This window comes from Phragmites australis, chromosome 6, assembly GCF_958298935.1.
Source record: "Phragmites australis chromosome 6, lpPhrAust1.1, whole genome shotgun sequence".
Lineage (NCBI taxonomy): Eukaryota > Viridiplantae > Streptophyta > Magnoliopsida > Poales > Poaceae > Phragmites > Phragmites australis.
This window is the reverse complement of record NC_084926.1, coordinates 22,580,984-22,601,912: the sequence shown is the minus strand read 5'-3', so window position 1 is coordinate 22,601,912 and position 20,929 is coordinate 22,580,984. Positions and strand designations below refer to the sequence as shown.

General features: G+C 43.8%; 2 protein-coding genes across 2 annotated transcripts; one reads left to right on the top strand and one right to left on the bottom strand.

Moving 5' to 3' along the window:
• The first annotated feature begins 14,738 nt into the window (after positions 1–14,738).
• Positions 14,739–18,894, top strand: LOC133923074 (U-box domain-containing protein 73-like). Its single transcript, XM_062368526.1, has 3 exons — positions 14,739–15,269; positions 15,764–15,820; positions 17,794–18,894. The coding sequence occupies exons 1-3, from the start codon at positions 14,739–14,741 to the stop codon at positions 18,892–18,894; spliced, it is 1,689 nt and encodes a 562-aa protein (XP_062224510.1).
• Positions 18,895–19,927: 1,033 nt separating this feature from the next.
• LOC133923072 (pectinesterase inhibitor 8-like) lies at positions 19,928–20,476 on the bottom strand. The gene has a single exon (XM_062368525.1). It carries the CDS (start codon positions 20,474–20,476, stop codon positions 19,928–19,930), a length of 549 nt encoding a protein of 182 aa, XP_062224509.1.
• Between the last annotated feature and the right edge of the window lie 453 nt (positions 20,477–20,929).

Sequence of the window (20,929 nt, the reverse complement as noted above, 5' to 3'; positions counted from 1 at the left end):
GGTTCGGATCTGCTGCGGCGAGGCCGCTGCCCTTGTGTGTCACGCCGCCGACGTGTCGCCGTCCGGCGTCTGAGACGGCTCGGCTGATCTGATCTGAGCTTGGCTCCCCTGCGATGGTGGACACGTCACCGGTCTCTGGTTGCGGTCGCAGAGATGAGCAGTCGCAGAGGATCGGTCAGGGGCTGCTGGAGCGACATGTGGAGTCAGTCGGGGGCCTGCCGTCCCGGCCAAGTCCACCGCAAGCGGGTCTTCACCATTCGTTATTCTAGAAACTGTTTTCTTTTTCTTTTTTCGTATTATTATTACTCTGGTAAATGGATTGTCCCATTTTGAACAAATATGGTCTTTTAAAAAGTTAGATTACCCCGTATCGTACCAACAAAATGTGCTACTAGTACAATTGTCTTGGAGTTGGAGCCTTCGAACAAATTGTTAGTAGCCTGTGAGGCCCCGTACACTCATCGGTGTCTTTTATTTAACATGACCATGCACTAAGTAGAGTACTCATGCGTTGCAATGATATTTTAAATTTTGCCTAAAGAAATTGGCGCTTTTACACAAAGGAATAGCAGCTTATTTCTGGCTAACACGTTGACATAACCATAAATTTATTTCTCCAACAACATGGATCGATATACCACTAATTGGTCTATTTCTATCAACCAGGAAGTATTGGATGCACATGAGATCACCAACTTTGCTGATAAGTTGTAAATTTGTGATGAACTTTAATTATATAATTTATATTTGTAGAGCAGTCAGTACAATAATATATGGTTGCTTCCCTCGGGGATCCCTGGGGAAGAGGATCAAGTTGGCCCTGGTTCCTTGGTATGCTATCTCCTTATATGACACAAAGTTCATATCAACACTGCACGGTTTGCAACTCAAAGCAACTTTGTTGCACCAAGCTCTAGCAAGTATAATTGGCGTGGTAGGGAAGGCAGTAGTAACAAAAGAGGCCTACAAATATGGAATGAGTTATATTAGTAAAACTATCTAAAGAGTTTATAAAAAAGAATATATCGATTCAGATATAAAAAATGAATACTTTGAAACAAACATACACTAAGAAACAACAGCATTATATCTAACAGATAGTGCATATGAAAGCTCACATGCTGCCTCAGGTACTCCCTCTAATCTTTCTTTTCCTAGGTCTTGAAACATAGTAAGAACTAAGCATATCCAGATTCATTCTAAGACAGTAAGACAGCATTACATGTGAAACAAGGTAGACATCATGCATAACATGACCAGAAAGACTATATAACATTTTTTATAACTAATAAACAATACTACTGCAGTTCCCATCTAAGCTTGAATCAACCAAAACCTAGAAACCACTATCTGAAACTACATTGCAGAAGGTGCCAGCAGGTCAGATCTCTAGAAAGGAATATTAGCCAAATATATGACTTTAGCTGAGTGTCAGCATTCATACATCCATTAACTTTTGTCCCAAGTAGTAAACTACATTGCTCCATCATCTCCAAAAAGTAAGCTATGGAGTAGTGACATGGATTGTTATTTATGTTTCAAAGTGAATAAAAGCAGTATAGGTTATGCAAGAAAAACGTACCTAGCTAGCAAAGAAAATATATTAGTTATATTAGGTTATATCAGATTTCATGAACAGATACTGTTAGTCTTTCTAAATGGGTCAAAGAGGTTTGTCCCTTGCAATGCATCATACATTTGCAACAATATGACGTAAATAGTTGCCTTCACAAAAGAATGATAAAACCAAACAGGAAATCAGGTATGAGCATCTGCATTGGTTAATTTGATAAACCTAAAGCAAATCCCACAACTAGAAAGATTCAGAAAGTATTTAAGATCACTACTCCTATATATACAACAAAAAACAGAATATGCTACTCACGTTATGAATTAGCTCATTAATGACCCATTCATCTCCTGAATAAGCTCCTAGTGATTCAAGATGCTAGAAACAAATAAAATAGGTACTTGAACATATTAAGACAATGATAAAGAATAGAGACTATTATAGGCATCCATATATGAATAAACATTGCCATGTACCTACGGTAAAACTAAAAGTAGTTCAAGGAAGCATAGGATAAATTCTGGTTAACCTTTGGTTTCATCGCTTATCCACTTCATGATTTATTTGTAAATACTAAATAGAAGCACAAGATCCCATTTAATTGAACTAAAAATTGAAGAGTTGATTAGACAGTTGCAAGGTTACATATTACTAATGCTCAGATTACACGACTTCATCGTTGATATGCCAAATAAGTAAGATTCTTCTAATGGAGATGAAGTTTTATTGTTTTGGTCCAAAGTGACCAAGTAAGTGCATCCTAACCAAATAAAGCATTTCTATAAATTACTCTGCAGGGTTAGAATGCTACTGAGTATCAGATTATGCAACACCAAGGATCCATCTCTACTTGCACAAACATGAATATTTATTCTTTAGAAAATCAAACAACATAAACCAGATCAAGGGCTTGAAGCGCACAGATGACAAGACCAAATATTTAAGGGTTTGTCAGGTCCAGCTTATATCAGAAACAAATATTTTAACTAAGGTGCACCTTCATGCCATTCCTATCACTTCATGTTGAGCTAATGATCAACTCCTACCAGAGAGTAACATGTTTTATGAAAGTGGCATTGGAGGGGCATGTAGGAGCTCGTACGCTATAGGAAATTCCAAAATGTTTATCAAGGTGACTTGCTACGAATTAAAACTTCAGAGGTACACATCTCAAGAACACAAACACTCTTTTGTCTTCTCTGATTCTCAGTTATAAATCCCTTATCGTACCACTTCAAAAAGAAAAATGTTATCACATCAGAAAGAAAGATTTAACCATTCCACTAGCAAAATACTACAAGAACCGAATAAAAAGGCTTGTCAGGTCTAGAGCTTACATCCATGAAACAACAAATATCTGAACTGAGCCGCACCATCAAGCATTGCTGGAGTCCCTGATGTTCCCCTCTTCCTGTAGTGTGGCCATGTTCAATTTTGCATTTTTTTTTGTTACAAATCTGAAAATGACACTCTACACAAGGCCATATATGAAAAGAGCAGTCAGAGTATCTCTTTAGCTAACTGAACAGATATGTATGGCATCTAATACTCATGTAAAATAGCTTTGGCCTAGGCATATACTTTGGTTTAAGCAGCAGGAAAGACCACTACAATTCTCTACAAATGAAATATTGTCAAATGATGGAAGATCACTAAAATGCCAAAAGCAGGGGTACAATTGTCTCTTCACACAATATCACAAACATGAAAGGATAAAAATGCACAGGCAAGGACACATCACATTACATGAGTTATCCAATTCAAAGTGATTAAATAATGGTGCTCACCTCCTAATACGAACTTCGGCATCACCTTCCATTTATCTTATTTGCTTTCTATGCTTTGCAGTCAGTCACAGTAAATGCAATGGGAAAAATCCATAATACTTAAAACTAATGAGGTATAAAATCTCTTCATTTATCAGCACTGACCATTTGGTATGACAGCAACATTGGTTGAAGCACCATTCAGTATCACCAGGCAAGCTCCAAGTTCATTACTCCCCCTGCTACGTAAAGTCATTAACCTAAAAATGGCTTCTTAAGTGAATGGGCGTGTCAGGTGCACATCAGCAAAGGGCTACTTGAGCAGGAGCGTGCCATCGTGTATGCTGAAGAGGGAGGACGGAGAGAGGGAGACAAATATCCGGAGAGAGAGGAAGATGCGTTCACCTTGCGAAGCTGCCTCACCAAAATGAAGAAATGCAAGCCGCATCAGTCTTGACAAGCCCACAGTGAATTTGATGGTGACTGGTGGCTCTGCAAATTCATTTTACCCAATGATCGATCATTCCACCAATTGCCAAACCACAACTTTAAAAACAAATATAACAGTTTAATGGATCCATTTGCAACTTAGCTGGTTCGTAGTAAGGATTTTTCACTTACAGATTAGTACTTGGATTGATCTTTGGAATGCGGCTCCTAACTCATGTGCAAGCAGACTTCGTCTTCTTGGACCCCAAGCCTACGCCCACATCCGTGTTGTTCGCACGCTTCTCTATGCGCCCTCTCCCAGCGAAGCATTGCCTGCCCCTCGACGGCGACGGGTTGCCGCACCAAGCGCCAAGGACCATGATGATGCCCTCGCCATCCACATGACATTTTAGTTCAGAAACGCTACGTTACTTCAGAAGTGGGGGTGCCACCATGTCGGACGTGTCACGGGCTCACCGCTCACGGCGTCAGCTCAGCTGTCACACGTCACCATCGGCGCGTGCTCTGGTGCTCGGCGGCTCGTCGCCGCCGCGCGGAAGGAGTACTGGGAACTGCCGAGTGCCGAACTGGGAATTGGAGTGGGGAGCCGCCACCCGCCAGAGTGGGGAGCAGCGGGGAGCCATTGGAGTGGGGAGCCCGCTGCCTCATCACCGTCTCCCTCCCTAAGCCCTCCTCCCTAAGGGCGCCCCGTCTCCTGCAGCCCAAGCCCCTCGCCGCCGCACTCCTCGCGCTCGCTGCCGACGCACCGACCCCGCCCTCGAGTAGGGCAATGCGCCGATGAAGCAGCGACAGATCTAGCGAATACCGGTGGGCCGGCTACAGATCCGGTGGTGCCATCGAGGGGGCAACGAGCCAACAGCTGCGAGAATCCCGGCCAGTGGTGAATGTGCTCAAGGCCGGACGGATGCGTAGGAGCGACGCGGACGCAGGCGTCACCTCTCTGGCGGCGCTGTCACCACCAATGGTATGGAGCAGTGGCTCACCCCCCACACGCAGTCTGGTTTAGATCTAGGGAGGCGAGAATCCAAACAGGATGGCTGCTCCGTCGCCAGTGTCAGAGTCACGCAGGGGACGATATCGGAGGAGACTTGGTGGTTGAACAGTGTGAGAAGGGAGTTGGGGAGGCCGGAGTCCGGAGGAGCACTACAATGTTATTGCCCTCTGCATCGGTTGCAGCGATGAGGGAAGGGAGAGCAGTGGATTATTGATCGTGGGAGTGAGTGTGTACGCCAGATGATGCGGGCGGGAGAAGGAACCGGCGCGCGGAATGGGAGAGGAAGCGAAACGCGGAATGGGAGTAGGAGAGATAGGGAACGAGAGCGGAAAGAAGCAGCGAAGGAGGGAGGAGCAGCGGTTTTACGCGGTGGGGGACGGGAGGGCGACATCGGGGAGGGAGAGACGCACAACAAAACTCGTCGTTTATATTAGTAGAGATTTTGCTCTTTAATGAAAAATAAAATAGCATTGCTACACCTACGTATGATGAGCGAATAAAATACACGTGATATACTAATATATGCATCGGGTGTTCTAGGGCACCTCCTACTAGTAATATTTTGTGCTCGTTTGAATACAATTATTTAGGAGCGTAGATAGAGCTTTCCAATGTTTTCTTAGGCTTAGCAACACACGAATTTCTGGGCTATCGAATTTGATATGTGCAACTGAAACTTGGTTTGAATTGGTAGTAGCAGAAATTTGCATGTTCTTAGGACTCCAACACCAGATTTTTTTTATTTATATTTACATCAACAATAATTGAAAATTATGTTCAAAGGTGATTGTAACTCAAATATATAAACTATGTAAGAACAAAAATGAAGGTATTGGAGGGTCTAAACTCTAAAAACACATCAAATTTTTCTACTTCAAATCTGCTGTGCTCTTAGCACAAATCAAGTCCGATGGCTACACAATCAGGTATTAATTTTATTTACCTCAATTTTGCGGTCCTCTTAGAACAAATCAAGTCCAATGGATACAAAATCAGGTATTGGATGTTGGAGCCTCCTAAAACAATCGGTTGACATTTTGCATTCCTGGTTTTTAATTCTTGCAGGAATTGCAATTATTCTTGTAAAATTCTAGTGTTCTTAGCGAAGTCTTCTTGTTGTTCCTCGTTCAAACACAGGGTGAGCCGAACACCACTCTAATCCGCCGCTATGTCTGGAATGAGAGAATTGGTCCAAACTCGACTCATTCATAATTTATGTCGAATTCCCGTGTTACAAACATGTCACAAATCTACAGAAGCAATTGCTATCGATCGAGCTGCCAGATTGATCATCAACCATATAGAGGGAGTGTTACCAATGAAACCTAGGTGAAAGGTCTGGTTCTTCAAGTTGAATGATGGATTCAAGATATTTGATTTAAAAATCTAGAGGGGTTTTATGGTGAAAAAAAAGTTGAAGTTCAACTAGGGGGATTTGGGTTAGATTTTGTATTAAAGGTGGGAAATATGCGTGCGGAAATTGGTGTGGTTTCTCGCTTAAAAATTGAATTAAAAGTTTGGGTTGCTCCTTGTGATCCGAAGCGCATCCTCTAGCAAACAGCAAAATAAACAGTGATCCGTACGAGAGTAAACAGTGATTTACAGAAAATGCTGTAGAAGTACCGTAGTGTAATTATTGTTCATAAATTGCTGACTCATTTTACTGTAGCGAGGGACTGTAGCACTTTCATACTGTGTTAGTGCTGTAGCATTAGCAAGTCACCGCTACTGTTTACGATGCCTTATCTATTCAAAGTCAGAGAATCTGATTCCCGGTGGACTAGCTGGAGTTTTACAAAGGAAGACACGGTGGAAGTGGAACGGTAGGGCCGTAGGGAACGATGGACCTTGGTGAGGTTGCGGCGTCCGCTTGCTTGCTCGTTCGGTGGTTATCTTAGGTGGCGAACCATGCGCGTCAGTGCGTGCAGGTACGCTCTTTCTTTCTTTTTTCCGAGCAATATGCAGGTACGCTGTGGACATAAGCTAGAGACCATGCCAGCCGAGCTGAAGCATCGTTGACAGTGACATCAAAAATGTTGTAGATTAGAGCAAACAAATGGGAGTTAAGGTGCCGTCAAAGAAATAGGTCCAACCACAAATCACCCACTACCATTACTACGGCATCGTCAAACATACAAGCTTCAGATGAACAGACACCTGTGCGTTCCTTTCGAGATTTTTTTTTTAATCGGATCCTTTCGAGAGGTTTTGTTGTAGACGGAAGATGGCGCACGTCTGCACGTGGCACGCGCTTTCTTCTGATCTGCCATCTGGACTTGTTGGTTCTCACTGGCCAGGACTTTTGGTCTGATTGGAAGAGTCTGGACCGAGATCTCCGGTCCAACAAAGCACAAAGCATACAGTAAGTGGGCCCACTGTCAGCCGGTGCGCCTACCCCGAAATGAGACACAAAGCCCATGCTCGTAGTACTTTCCCGAGCCACTTCATCACAGCAGAGCGGAAGAGCCGTCGACCACGGCGTGCGGGCAGCGGTCGCTGCGGCCTGTGGGCAGGCGGGCTCTGCTTCGGGTTGCCGCTCGCCCACAGCTGATGATTAGGGTTGTATTGAAGTATTTGTAAGGAAAACAAGAAAATGTTTAATTTTCTGGATAGTTTGGTGTAAATAGAATGAAAACTAGATGAATATATCTGAGTATTTTATACAGATGGGCTACAAAGATACGGTTTGGTTTAGGATAACTCATCGGATAGTCCGGTGATGAAGAGATGTACACTGGAGGCTTCACCGAAGTAATTTATACAGAGAAAATGCAAAGGTTCGGATGACTCAAGATAACTCACCGGAAGGTCCAATGATAGATTTGAGTATAAATCAAAAAACCCAGTGTTCAGAAGAAGATTGAGTGGAGTTTCAACGGCTAGTATCCACTGATGTACACATTGGATAGTCCAATACTTGTACTACTGTTGTCACTGGATCAGCCAATGTTCATAAGAAAGTTGAGTTATTGGAGCAACAACTAGTCCGTGAGTTTGAGACTATAAATACACTTCCACTCAGTCATTTGAAGGTGTAACATACTGATGGAGTTCAGAGAATCCCATATATACTTGAGAAGACATCCAAGCCACCATATATAAGATAATTTAGCACACAATTAGAGAGTGATTAGTGCTATTACGCCTAAAGAAAAGTGTTGCTATATGCTGCAGCCTAAAGAGTGGATCAATAAGTGATCCAACCGTGTACCGAGAGGTACACCGGTACCTTGGAGTCTTGGTGACTCGCCGATAACTTATGGACCCTCCGACTTGGTGTGAAGCGGTGGCAATACACATGTATGGAGATGCCGAGACCCTTGCCTTGGTGGTTTAAGCTCCAAAGTGATAACGGCGGCAAGGAACTAGAAGAGAGGTGAAGGGAATCGAGGACATCCTAAGAGGGGGGTGAATTAGGACACTTAAAACTATTGGCTCTAAAATTTTCACAAGATAAGACTATATCAATTTCTATCTAAATGTGCTCTAGGCTTATTTAGTGTGTCTACTTCTACCGCTTATAAGGATTACAAGGTAAATTGCAAGTATATAAATACGGAACGTAAATTAGGTAGAGAGACAAACTCGGCACGAGGAATTTTTATCCTGTGGTATCAGTGGCACACAAAACACCGCTAGTTCACGTTAGAGCTCCACAAGTATATGCTCTCGGTCGCTAAGTCTCTTCCGATCACGGCTCTTAAGATACCAAGTCATCAAGACAAGGCCTCAAGCATGATGAGCCACCAAGCCACCAAGGCAAGATCTCACCACTAATCTCTCTTCCTGTCACTTGTACGCTGTTTTTACTTCGGAGCTTTAGTCACAAAGACAAGGGCCTCCGTGTCCCTGCACAATCCTCTTACCACCGCTTCACACCAAGTCGGAGGGTCAACAAGTTACCGACGAGTTACCAAGACTCCAAGGTGCCGGCGTACCTCTTGGTACATGTTTAGATCACTCCTTGATCCGCACTCTAGGTTGCAGCACCTAGCAACTCTTCTCTCTAGACCTATAAGCACTAATCACTCACTAATTGTGTGCTTAATCGTCTTAAATAAACACTTTATGCTCTTTGATGGCTTGGATGTCTTCTTAGGTGTATATGAACTTCTCTGGAATCTAGCAACTTCAAATGAAGAGCTTTGATCGGTAGAGTAGACATACTAGATAAACCTAGAGCACATTAAGATAGAAATTGAGATAGATTTATCTTGTGAAGTCTTTAGCACAACAGCTTTCATGCTAGTTGCTCAAAAAATCATATAAAAATAGCCAAATAGTTTCTAAGTATCCTAATTCACCCTCCTCTTAGGATGTCACCGATCCTCACATCACTATGAATTGCTTTCAATGCACCTAAGAGTTCTTTAAACAATCTCAAAGCTAAGATCCGAAAGTGTGAGAACATTTCATCCTTGCTTACAAGAAAGAAGACTCAAGAGTAGCGAGAGTAATCATCAATAATAACAAGTACATACCACTTCTCACCCGCCAAACGAACCAGAGAAGGATCAATAGTGTCCATATGGAGAAATTCTCTTGATCGTTCAGTCATCACCAGATTAACTGGTGGGTGAGGAGAGAAAACCATCTTACCATGCCAACAAGGAGCACAAACAAGATTCTTCTCAAACTTGAGCTTAGACAATCCTCGGATCAAGCCTAGGGCATTCAAACGAGTAAGCAAATTAAAGCTCATGTGTCCTAGTCTCATATGCCATATTCAAAGCTCAGAAGAAGGTTGGACAATTAAACACTAAGAAGAATCAGAAGACTCAGAAAAATCAGCTCAAAAAACTCTCCCAACTCGAGAAATCTTGCAAATCGAAGCGGCAGAAGAATGAAGAACTTGAGAAGTATCGTTCTTGAAGCGCACTTCCAAGTTCTAATCAAGCAAATGAGATACATAAAGTAAGTTGTATTTCAAATGCTCATCTAAAGCCATATTTTTTAGAGTGATGTACTCATGATGCTTCATTTTTTATCATCTCCGAATGTGATGTACTCGTGATACTTCGTTGGGGTGAGGCTGGAGAACCATGATAAATCTTCGGTCATGTGACGCGAACAACCGGCTTCGATGAGCCACTTGTTCTTTAGGCTTCCACCTGCCACCTACATATGATAAGAATAGAAGGTGGATGGCTCAGTGCCGGGGTTAGTCAAAAATCTTCTGAGAATCCCGTACTGGGTTAGATGGCATAAAGCAGAAATAGTAGGTGCATGCAACTTAACATTAACACGCTAGGGGCGAGTACCACGATGAGGAAAATGTGATCCACCAAAGCGCTGGGACTCAAAGCCACTTACACGTAGACCAAAATCATATGATTCATGGTAAAATCCACGCCAAGCAACGCCTCTAAAGGAGAACTGAAGAGTGTCAGAAACTCATGAGCGAGAGTGAGGAAAAAGACTCATGTACATCAAAAGAGGGGCAGTACATGTTCTGGGTACTCCATTCCCACTCACACCGCTCATCTCTCGTACGGCGGAAGCAAAAACCAACCAATTGACTCTTCCTCTAACAGTAGGTGCAATGGTGAAGTCTCTCGAGAGCTCAATTGCCAGTCACTCTGAACTCTCTCGCAGGGTCTCTCATCTTAGGTTGTGAAGCTTTCTTAGGTTATGGTGTGTGTTTCTTCTTAATGGGTTGTGAATTAGGTTTATTCTTGATGGGTGATAGTGTAGCATCAATCTTGGACTTTTTGGTTTCTAGGGTAGTAGGTGTGGTGAATATAGTCTTACTCTCTGTATTGTAAGCTATCCTCTCAAAACTCAACCAAAGAGTCAAACTGTCTTGTTAGCACGCATATTCGTCTTGACTAAGATCAAATTCATTTTTCCCTTACCCTCTGAGCACTTCTCCACTAGAGAAAGGAGATACTTATTTTCTGTGGAAAGCTTTTGAACTTGCCCTCTAACCTAACTGAGCTTGTCCTGAAAGACTATGCAGGTGGAACAATTCAGCTACATATCCTTTAAACACCAATCACTCTCCAATCTAGATTCTAGCTCCTTAAGGCACTTGTCTTTCAGTTCAATATCCTTTACAAACAAAGGGCAATTCTTGTAAGCACCTAAGAGAGTAGACATAGACTCCTCCTCATGGAGTTTCTTCTCGATATTCTCAAGCCGACTGACGACTTGAGCATGCACATTCCAAAGCTCGGTAAGTTCAGCCATGACAATCAAACAACTCTCACACTCCTCATCATCAGGTCCAGACCTAAGCAATGCAAGTTTGGTAGATACCGACTCATACTTAGGTCTAAGATCTCTCAACTCACGTACATCTTTTTTAAGTAACATATCCTGGCTAACAAAAGTATCATTCAAGATGTTGACTTGGATAAAAAGCTGACCGTAAAAAGGTAATACCTCGAAGGATCAAGCTTGGGATCGCCGTCATTGTCATTGTTATCCACCATGAAGCTGAGGTCAGTGAAGTTTTTGGCCTTCTTCTTGCTCTTCACTTGTGGTTACTCTTCCTCCAAGCTCTCCTCCTCGCTTAAAGAGGTGTCAATGTTGCTGAGTACCATCACGAACTCCCTAGAAGCTGCCTTGGCCGTCTTCTTGACCATCTTGTTGTGGTTTTTCTTAAAGAATGGCTTCTTATTCTTCTTTTTGTGCTTGTCGTAGTCATGGTCGCAGTCTTCCTTCCTCTTGAGCTTGGAGCAGTCCGCCTTGAAGTGGGTGGTATCACCACACTCAAAGCAGGCACGAGAACCGCCTCTCTGCTGATCTCGTCTGTTGTTGTAGAAGCGGGTAAACTTTTCGCAATGAGCATAAGATCATCCTCATCCAGTGCGTCCACCTGCTCTTTTATGATAGAAACCAAGGAAGATAAAGAAAATCCACTCTCTGAAGTGTTAGCACAAGAAAAAATCTCCAGCCTAATTGTCACCACTAGATCTGGAAACCAACACCATGTTCTGAGACCAATTTGAGTTGTCTTGGCTATGAAAGCATACTTGAGCTTGCTGAAGAGTTCATCATAGGTAACGTGTCGTAACTTGGTGACTCTTCAATACTCGAGATCATAACTTCCCATATGCTACGGTCAAGAGCATAGAGAAGCTTGATCTCTCTCTCGTGGTCAGAATAGGATAAAACACCAGTGAATCTAAGGTTGCTAACAATTCCATCAAAATTAGCAAACATAACATCCAAAGACTCACCAGGATTCTGTACGAACATCTGGTATTCCTGGTTGATGTGCTTTGATGCATAGCCTTGATCTGGTTAGTGCCCTCATGAAAGTCACTAAGAGCGGACCAGATCTCCCGAGCAGTGCAGAAGTGCTGAACTCTGTCAAACTCATTACGACTCCGGCTAGTGAACAATATATTGTGAGCCTTGTTGTTTGCCTCGTATTGTTCAATCTGGGCCAGAGAAGAACGAGCAATAGGAATCACATAGTTGGAGTCCATAATCTCCCATATTACACTTCTTTGGTTTAGGAGATAAGCCTCCATGCGTACCTTGCAGTATGAAAAATCTCGACCATCGAAGAATGGAATTTTCTCACTTCTCTCTATTGTCGTCTAAGGATCACAAAGCCAGTTAAGTTCAACAAGTGATTAAATCGACACTGATACCAATTTTAGGACCGAGGATGACGACTAGAGGGGGTTGAATTGACGCCTTACAAATTTCTTGCAAAACAGATTGCCTACTCCTTGTTCACCCAACGCCCCTCAAAAACACACAAACAAAAGCATAAACTTTAGAGAGATAAAGAGAAAAAGAAAATTCTAATACAATATGACTCTATAGATGGAATATAAACCAGAGGCTCTATTCAAGACTATTCCATGTGTCTTTGAGTATAAAATCATGAAACTTAAACAAAGAATAAGCAAAAAGATAGTCACCGAAAGAAACAACTCTTCAAGTTGATGGTCTAAAGATAAGGAGATTGAAGACCCTCTCAAATATATGAGTATATGAACGTTTATACCTCTAACAATAAGAAGAACAACTTCCTAAGGTTGAAAAATTGTAGCTCAAGGCAAAAACAAAAATCAATAAAAAAATCACAATCGAAAAAGAAAACTTGCAAACTTACAAGAAAACCAATAGAGAGACTAAAAGGAAGGGAATTCAAGTATATACAAAAATATAAACTTCATTACTCAAAAAGATGAGCCCTATTTTAAACGGATTATAAGGATTTTTCTCTCAAAAATCCTCACCTATTACATAGACTAAGCACTCATCTTCGTCTGTTCTAAAACCTAGCATTAGGCTCTCAAATAGGTGACACAAGAGGCTCAAGTAGCTAGTTTAAACTCTCCCGTAGCCATTCCTCTCTATTTATAGGTATAGAAAACTTTACCCCTAAGTCTCCTAGCTTATTACCAATATACCCCTCTCTTGTAGTACACTCATATTTATCACTGAGGATATTTTGGTCCATTTCTTACTCTGTCTATCGAACGACCACGACACCTTCATGACTTAGTTTCATCTCGCCGCAAGCTTCGCGATGGTAACGCATACTCCTCCAATCTTCCTATAGTTTTGAGGCTCAACCGTGAAACCCTCTGCATGCTTCTCAAAACATGACTCGTCACTTGTTTACACCTTAAGCAAGCGCTCTGATATTGACACGCGTATTTCGTTTTGCGATCCTGACCGTTGGCAAGTCTCTCGCGCTCCCGATCCCTTGAGCTGTCTTGTCACTTGCACCGGCATTCTTTTCACTTGACTTTATCAATACGCCTATCTTCATCCTCTGTTGCATGCTTCACTTGACCTCCACGTGTACAGCTAGAATCACTCTTGATACCGTTCGGTCTCCTTGATCGTTCGACACTAAACACCCGCTTAACCCTGATCACCCACCATCGACTGCTAAATTGCTTCCGTCAACTACATACCATGAGACAAGCAAACATATTTCTCCACTCCAACTCTAATTATTTCATAATCAAAATACTCAAACCAAACTTAAATAATTCAAAACTCGACAAACTAAATCGATAACCTTATCAATCACTTATCATATATAAATTAAATCACATTTTAACTTTATTTCTCACGTGACAATGCCGCTGTCATGGCATCTGCCAGTGCTTGAGAAAGGTGAAGGCATGCTGTATGCTGGCGTGCCATTGGTGACCTGGAGGACAACCGCCCGGTTCAACGGAGTGTTCCAGGAAATACGGGACAATCGGATCCGCTCGCCAGTGACCAGCGTCTGGCTGTCAGCAGTGCCTGGCTCTCCATGGCTTGGAGACCTTGCTCTGTAGGGCTGCATTGGGGAGCTCAAGAGATCATGCCATTCGGCTGGATGGTTCATCTTACTTCAGACATGAATCCCAGCGGTTATAATCTTCACCTGAAGTGCCTGCAAACAGAGATACCAACAAATGGCCGACATGATACCCGAGACCTGTCTACATTTGTGGCATCCCTTCAGCGAAATCCTTATGATAGGCGCATCAATGTTCTTGGTCAGTTAAAGTATCAGACAGGCAAGTCCATCGAACGAACATTCACATCGTGTATCGGCCTGATGCAGAATTGGCCACTTGGTTACGATTTACAAGACCTGCATTTCCCTTTGGAGACCCTGATGCAGAATTGGCCACCAACAAGGCCTGTCAGAGAGCTTCACATCGTATATCAGCCGCTTGCCCTGCTTCGTGATTCGTGAGTCTCCACGCAACCAACCATCCCACGAGTCGGGCCTCATCGCTACAAAAGGCGGAGGACCGGGCCTATGCCTGAAGACTGCAGTTAGTTACGAACACCTCTTCACATCACGTGTTCCCTCCAAAACTCGAAACAACAAACAACCGCACCGCAAGAAACCAAGAACTCCCCCGCCGGCGGCCACCGGCACCAAGAAGCATCAATGTCGCTGGGTCGTTCCGCGCCAGCCAGAGGCGGGGCGGGGTTGCAGCGCGCAGGAGCGCCCAGCTCGGCGAGCTCGGCGGACGCGACCATGGAGGACGAGCTTCTTCGCGTCGTCGAGCGGGAGATACAGGAGAACACCAGGGCCTTGGCTCGCCCCTCCTCCTCCGCCCCGTCGTCGCCGTCAAGTTGCTGCCCGTCATCGCCGTCAAGATTGGTGCGGGGGGCAGCCAGGAGGGTTCTTGGCATCGCCATGAGCTCCTCCGCCGCCTCCTCGCCCACCCGGAGGTCGCCGGCAAGAAGCCCACGTGGGGAGCAGGCGTCGTCTGACCTCGCCGGCACGTCAGGGTCGGCGCCCGAGGTGCCGGCGGGAATCAGAAGCGAGGAAGAAGCCAGGCCGGAGCAGCACCAAGCGACCCACACGAGGTCTGGTTACGCTGCGATGATGCGAAGCGCATTGGCGAAGATCCAGGAGGGCGCCGACGACAGCGAAGGGCAGGCGGCTTTCGCCGAGATGGAGGACGCGATGACCGGCCTCATGGAGCTCACCTATGGGAAACCGGAGCTCCCGAATATGCCGGAGCCGCCTCACGAGTTCGCTACCAAATGGCCGCGTGATGATGTAAGTGCCACGGTATACCTGAGTTCTTGGGATTTCTTATGGAAGCTTCCAACTTTCTGATCAAGTTCTTGCATTTCTTGGATGCATTCTTTGTTCTGCCTCCTGATGTTTCGTTCTGTTTCTGAGTGACGTAATTCTCTAGGGAAATCAATCGCATTGCTCCCTGCATGATTTTTTGTTTATTTTTGTGCAAGCCTGGCCACTGTTTGTTCTTCATGGCATATATGCTCGCTTCATGAAAAATTTCTTGTGCTATTATGACAAAAAGGATTTTTATTGCACCTGTTTAGAAAATATTAGCATCTGATGACCATTTCTTGTTCGAAACAATCAAGTACAACTGTTCATGTTTAAAAGTTTACTTCATCTCAGATATAATTGATTAAAACCAGTTCTGATTCTTCATCATGTGTAAGAGTTGCATAAAATCAAATTGATTGAGCCATCTCTACCTCTTGATCAGTACTGATCCCACAATTATACTGTGTTCTTAGGCTGACCCGTTGCACAGTGGAGTAATGGATGATCCTGTCATATTGGCATCTGGATATGTAAGTGCCCAGTGCCAATCTCTCAGCAATTTATGGTTTGGTAGTTAATTGCCCCTCACCATTTTTTGTTTTTCATAATTCATGTTCTGCTGAAAAGATCCTGACAAATATATTGTAATTCTGCTGGGTGTGGTGACAAATGTCCTTATCCAACTTGATTGGACATATCCAGCCCAGTTTATAGTTTGTGTATCTAAAAAAACCAGGATTAATCTTTCTAACATTGTTATTATATCATGCATATTCCCTTTTTGATTTAGCTAGTAAAATATAAACCAGTCCATTTTATTACATGAGTTCCTATCCTTTTCATGGAAGATTCGCCCGTGGTGGAATAATTTTAGGAATTTACAGGATTTCAATTTTCCGGTTTAGTCCATGCACACATTTTTTTTAGAACATGGCAACACCGTTGCTTCCCTCCTTGAAGGGGGAAAAAAAAACAAGCCTGTACAAATGCATTCGTGGTGTGGCATGACCCAAGGAAGCACTCTTGTAATGCACCAGGGCCTCTGCTTATAGACCTCCTTGTAGTACATTTTTCTTCTTGTTGGGGATTCACCAACAATATGGTTTGATTTTGATTTGTTAAGTTCGTTAAGTTGAGGTTCTACCTAGCTTACATGGGATGATCTTTTAATGAGTGTCGTATATATAGGTTATCTAGTACATTTCCTCTTGAAGTGCATCATCGATTATATTTATCTTTTAACATAATCAAATGTATTGGCTGATGCACAGAACGGTCAAAGCTGACATTCTGCAGGATTAGAATGATTAACATGCACTTCATGTTCTTAGTAGTAACGCCAACAATCGTATTAGTCCTTGGTTGTGCTATATCTTTGCAAACTGATGTGTCTGATTATCTTTGCAAAAGTAGGGCTTATTTGCAAGAAAATGAAAAAAATAAGTAAGGAAACATCTGGTTCTTAGTTTCTGTTACATGAGCTCCTTTCCTTTTCGTGGAATATTTGCACACAATGAAATAATTTAAGGAGTACTCTAGCAATTCAATTTCTAATTTAGTCCATGCACAGAACATGGCACCGCCTCTGCTTCCCTCATTGAAGGGAACAGCAAGCCTGTTCAATTCCATTCATAGTATGGCATTTCACAGGGAAACGCTTAAACTGGTAGTGCACCAGGGCGACCTCCCTATTGACCTCTTTGTAGAGCTCTACCTAGCTTGGGATTATCTTTTTATGTGCATAAGTTATCTAATACATTTCCTCATAAAGTGCATCATTGATTATATTTATCTTCAAGAATAAGCAAATGGATTGAACATGCACTTCCTGTTCTAAGTAGTAATGTGGATAAGGCTGGAGCCGAGCCGAGTGGCTCTGGAGGCTGCCGTCCGGGGAGCGACCCGGGTTCGAGCCTCGGCGCTGCCCCCCGGGGCGCTCGTACAGTCCTTGTGCGACTGTGTGAGTGTGGGTCCCGATTCTGAAAAAAAAAAGTAGTAATGTGGATTATCGGATTAGTGCTTGGCTGTGCTTGATTATCTTTGCAAAGTGATGTCTCTTGATTATTCTCATCATATTATGATCAACGAACTGTTAAAAATCATTACTTATGGTGATTCTTGATTTCAGCAAATCTTGTTTCTGATAGGTAGAAAAAACATGGGACTTATTTCCAAGAAAATGAAAAGAAAATCATGTGACAGAAACTAAGGAAACTTTTGGTTACTTTCTGAAGTGTTGTACATCAGCTTTACATCGAGACAGTACTAGGGTATGTGCAGGGTTCCACTGTAAATTACACTACATGCTTATCAGGTCATTTTGCCGACAACTGTATTCTTTCTTGTTCCAAATGCTTGAATATACAGTCTTTTAATGGCCACAATCACTTATTCTGCTTCGTTTGCTGAAAAATGTGTTTCGATCGGTCAATTATTTTACGAATTTCTACCACTGATTAACTTGACCAAGTAACAATTTTTTTTCTTGCCTGATTACTTGCAGTCTGTTGATCGATCATACCATCAGTGGTCCTGTCCACAGAAGAACATCTGCCCAGTTACTAATGAGACCTTGCCCCACTCTTTCATTGCTTCAAACCACCTCCTTCGTGATATGATTGCTGCATGGCGCATCGATCACTTGACCTGTTCCTCATCTAGCACTGCTGATACACTCTCCATCCCCATGATACCTTCAGAGGAACAAATTCAAGACATCTTACAAAAATTATCAGGGAATTCAGCTTTGCAGAAACAAGCTTTGCACGAGATCCAGCGACTCTCCAAAATCACCAAGGGAGAGCAACCTTGCCTTCATAAGTGGGTAGGGCTGCTTCCAGAGCTGATAAATCTTCGGAGGAATTGGAAATCGACATGGACACAGAATCTGGAGGAACAGAGGCTCACAATAATCCTTAATTTGTCTGTCCACAGGCCCAACCGGGAGATACTAGCTGGGTCAAACCAACTACCAGATGCTCTAAAGAAGATCGTTGATAAGCTACATAAGCTTGGAAATCCAGTATCACCTTTGGCAAAGGTAGCTTCTATAGTTGCCATCCTGTCAGAATTTGACATGTTCAGGAAAGGAATACTGGGTAATGGAGGGATGGGAATGCTCCGGGATCTGCTCAAGATCGAGGATGTTGTTGTAAGGAAGGAGGCTATCGCTGCAATCCGTGGACTCTGCACAGATCATGAAGGAAAGACACATGCTCTATCTCATAACATGGCTGATGCCCTGCTGGAATGCCTCATGGTCACTGATGAGGTCCTGCTTCTGCTTGATTGCCTGCCGAAAGATTCATGTGTGGTGGATAAGATATGTGGCAAGGCTGTGGAATTGGTGAATATCATCATGGTTGAACAGGGAACTGGGCCGGTTACTCCTGAGGCCACTTACTCTGCAATTTCCTTGGTTCACGCTATTGTTCAGAGGGACGTGGGTAAGATGGGGCAGGTGAAGAACCTGGAGGATTTGAAGGATCGGTTGCGGGAGCTGTCATCAGGTATACTTCCGATGCAGACATTGTTACAGGTGGATAGGATAATCAACGTTCTGTCGGAGATGTTTCCTGCTCCTGCGAGGCAAGTGCAAAACTAGCAATCCAATGGAAGCTGTCTCCAGTCACATGAATAGACTGAATCCTATACTGTCCTTACTGCGGTTCTTGTATTGCTACCAAACAGCCAGAGATTCACTGCTGTTTTGCTTGTTTTTTCTTGATAAGTTTGAACTGTTGACTGTGATGGCAATGTGATGAATCATATGAGCTATCCAAAGCTTGGAAACAATTAGAATTGTATAGCATAGAAGGGGTGTATCACATAAAGTAAAGTTTGTAGCAGCACAAATAATCTAGCTTTACTGCCTTGTGGGAAGTAGCCCCAAAGAGACAATGATTGACCGAGTATACTGTGATTTTCTGCACTATATAGATGTGGTATAAAGACAAATCTCATAGCTACAACAGTAAATGTAAAGTTAGCATGTGTTTTCTTTTCTATGTAATGTTAGCATATATTCTTCTTACTTGTCAATGATGTGTTTGGAAAGAAAAAAAATGCTTGCTTAACCAAATAATTTCTTCTGTACTGATGGGGAGGGTGAAGATAGGATTCAGTTATCGTTGCATTTAGTTTCATTTTGATTGTGAATGATCCCGGGAATTGAAGTTCGGAATTTTCTGAAATCTCCAGTCCACTGTTAATGGAATATGCTGTTTGTGGAATTTCAGTCGTACGTTACTGTTATTAGTTGAATCCCTGCGTTCTGTTACAGACAGATAAATCGTATTACCCTAGTATATTGAGCTCTATTGGGACTAACACAGCTGGTGAGTAGTAACAAATCTAGGTGGTCTAGGCTGTTTTCTTCTTCTGGAACTAGAACATGTGCCATTTAAAAAGCTGTGCATCAACATTGCACATTGTCAGCACCGTTGCATCAACGCTGCTCAGCATTAGGACGGCGACGTTGGTCTGCGGCGGCAAGGCCATGTTCGCTACAAGATCAAATCTAGCTCTGTGATGTATTATTATTGGAAGAACCTTCCAATTATTCGCTACAACATCATGCAGGCTTGTAGGGACGAACTCGATCATTCGCGATCGGGACACACATCACTTCTTCATGGTTATGGTTTGATGAGATTCGTGATGGCCGTGCATATGATCGCGATCTGCACGGTGTACGCGCCGCGCCGCGCGAGCGGCTCCGGCGGCAGGAGCCCGGCCTCGGCGAAGCCACCGTCGCACTGACGTACCAGGGAGGCCGCGTCCGCGGCCTTCTGCTTCCCCGCCGTGTAGTTGCGCGCGTTGATCTCGTCGTACGCCCCCGCGAACGTCAGCTCCATGTCGTAGTACAGCTTCTCGCACCGCCGCAGCCCGTCGCGCGTCCTGGCGTCCGGCGGCGGCGGCGCCGCCTTGGCCAGCAGGGCCTGCATATCGTTGATCGCGGCGCCGGCGTTGTTGACGCCCACGTTGGCCGCCACCTTGGCCAGGCCCCAGGTGTCCGCGTCGGGGCTGTCGCGGTGCTTGCTCAGCTCCGACACGCAGAATTCGTAGTTGACACGCCGGTCGCCGTTGGCTGCCGCCATGCATGTCGCCACGACAGTCGCGTCGACGCCGCTCAGCGCGGCGAGCGCCGCTGCTACCACGAGGAGAGCCAGCGATGGCCTCAACATGTTGGTTGAATGGTTGTTCCTGGATAGAAAAGTGAGGTGCTGATTAGCGGTGGCTTTCCGAGCGAGGCGTCGGTACGTACTTATTCAGAACGGCGCAGGATGGTGAGGAATAGACGTATCAGTCACTGCCGTACGTGTTGAAATTCTATTTTCGGGTTGTCTATTTAAAGTCAGCTAATATTTACTAAAGTAAGTGAAATTTGGATATGGCAGAGCTTAAGCCCTTGGTTCAAAAGTCACACTTTAGATAATTAGAATAACGATTTTGCTATTTTTCAATGTACTGAAAATTAGAAAAAACTTATGCCACTTTTACTCGCCATCCAACTGCCTTGGGATTCACGCTCTAGGCCACCTTCTTTAGGGGAGGCACTCATCAGCGGAAGGTCCCACAAAGTTGGGATTGGGGGATTAGGATTTAGGTTTTACCTTATCCTCCATCAGCAGAGGGAT

What these genes read in the sequence shown, in the direction of transcription:
- LOC133923074 (XM_062368526.1), top strand. Translation starts at nt 14,739, where the DNA reads ATGGAGGACGAGCTTCTTCGCGTCGTCGAGCGGGAGATACAGGAGAAC. An exon ending in CCAAATGGCCGCGTGATGAT is followed by an intron (nt 15,270 to 15,763) that starts GTAAGTGCCACG and finishes CTGTGTTCTTAG; the next exon opens with GCTGACCCGTTGCACAGTGG. An exon ending in TCATATTGGCATCTGGATAT is followed by an intron (nt 15,821 to 17,793) that starts GTAAGTGCCCAG and finishes GATTACTTGCAG; the next exon opens with TCTGTTGATCGATCATACCA.
- LOC133923072 (XM_062368525.1), bottom strand. Translation starts at nt 20,476, where the DNA reads ATGTTGAGGCCATCGCTGGCTCTCCTCGTGGTAGCAGCGGCGCTCGCC.